Source organism: Prionailurus viverrinus, chromosome D3, assembly GCF_022837055.1.
Source record: "Prionailurus viverrinus isolate Anna chromosome D3, UM_Priviv_1.0, whole genome shotgun sequence".
NCBI classification, from domain to species: domain Eukaryota; kingdom Metazoa; phylum Chordata; class Mammalia; order Carnivora; family Felidae; genus Prionailurus; species Prionailurus viverrinus.
In genome coordinates this window covers 44,622,157-44,623,979 of record NC_062572.1, presented here as the reverse complement: position 1 = coordinate 44,623,979, position 1,823 = coordinate 44,622,157, and the positions used below count along the sequence as shown (strand labels likewise).

The 1,823-nt window shown below is 42.7% G+C and overlaps 1 protein-coding gene across 1 annotated transcript; it reads left to right on the top strand.

Annotated features, from left to right (window-relative positions):
• Positions 1-359: 359 nt before the first annotated feature.
• Positions 360-1,104, top strand: CETN1 (centrin 1). Its single transcript, XM_047828327.1, has one exon. It carries the CDS (start codon positions 411-413, stop codon positions 927-929), a length of 519 nt encoding a protein of 172 aa, XP_047684283.1. The 5' UTR covers positions 360-410; the 3' UTR covers positions 930-1,104.
• Positions 1,105-1,823: the final 719 nt, after the last annotated feature.

Sequence of the window (1,823 nt, the reverse complement as noted above, 5' to 3'; positions counted from 1 at the left end):
CTTGCTTGCTTGTTTGTTTTATGTTGTATGGAAAAGGAGAGAGGAAGGACTTCCAACCCTATATACCTATATACCTTTATAACCCTATAAACCTGGTCCTCTGGATGCTGACATATGGCCTGGGCAGGAGGGTGTGCATTATGGAAGACAATGTGCCTACAGGCACTTCTTGCCAGCCCCAGACTCAGCTCATTGAAACAAGGTGATAACTGAAGGAGCTGTTTATAAAGTCGGTAAGATTTCACAGACGTGGCAGGCTTAGGCACCCAGGTCTCACTGGGAGAACACAAGGGTAAACTTGGGAAAGAGGTGGGGAGAGGCCCTGCGCCTGCGCTCTGGGTGGAGTCACCCCTGCGCAAGCGCGGTGACTCTGCGGTGGCACCGTTAAAGGTAACAACCGTCGCAGGAGGATGGCTTCCAGCTTTAAGAAGCCAAATGTGGCCTCTACCAGCCAGAAAAGAAAAGTGGGTCCTAAGCCTGAACTCACTGAAGATCAGAAGCAAGAAGTTCGTGAAGCATTTGACCTCTTCGATGCTGACGGAAGTGGGACCATCGATGTGAAGGAGCTGAAGGTGGCCATGAGAGCCCTGGGTTTTGAGCCCAGGAAGGAGGAGATGAAGAAGATGATCTCCGAAGTGGACAAGGAAGGCACAGGGAAAATCAGTTTCAATGACTTTTTGGCCGTGATGACTCAGAAGATGGCCGAGAAAGACACCAAAGAAGAAATCCTGAAGGCTTTCAGGCTCTTTGATGACGATGAAACTGGGAAGATCTCTTTCAAAAACCTAAAGCGCGTGGCCAACGAGTTAGGGGAAAATCTCACCGACGAGGAGCTGCAGGAAATGATAGACGAAGCCGATCGGGATGGAGATGGCGAAGTGAACGAGGAAGAGTTTCTTCGGATCATGAAGAAGACCAACCTATATTAAAGTGGGTTTCTCCCGCAAGCATAGTTAGAGACATTGAGTGGCTCATTGAGTTCCCTGCATCCTTCCATTTTGCGAAACCTTGAGTTAGAGGACAGCGCTATCTTCAACCCCAATTTGTCTATATACTTCTATTTCCAAATCTCTGGCTCAATTATAGAATTTTAAAGATGCTTTTCATGTGAGTTTTAGTTTTTAATTCTCAAAAGCAGACCTGAAGTGCTTTAAAGAGCCCTGATGCTTCAGTCCTCTTGCTCACCTTTTCCCCTGCATTGGTAACAACCATTGAACGGAAGGCAGGCCGGCTGGCTTCTTGGGGATAAACAGCCATGCAATTTGCTTGTCATTTCCTTGATGGTCTTATATTATGTTGCTTCACATATTATTTCTTAAATTCAAGTCATTCTTCTAGCATGATGAGGTAGAGTTGGCCAGTAGGTCCTCCTCCTAGCCATTATTTTTCATTTAACTGAATATTGGTTTAAAGGAAAATAGTGCAGCAACTTAATTGGCCTCAGAAAAGATACTGTTCTAAAGTACAAGCTTGTCTTTGGGTGGTGGTAAATTATGCAATTTTGACTATTCTCCTCACATACAAATGATCCTTCATTTGTATGTAAATCACTGTGGATTATCTAGCACCAGATGTATACCTGGGCTACAGAATAAATTTTAATATTGGCCCAAGCAAAGTATAATTTGTTTAAGAGATTAAGCTAACTAATGATTTTGAGTAAATATTTACAAATGTAAGATCTTAGCTTAGGAAATTTAAAAAAATTATAATACATTTTGAGCTACTTAACTGTCCTTGAAAAGATCAACTAGTATTTTAGTTATACTATAACCTTCATTTTATCACTGCTTTATTACAAGCCAGTGTCTATGTGCTAATTC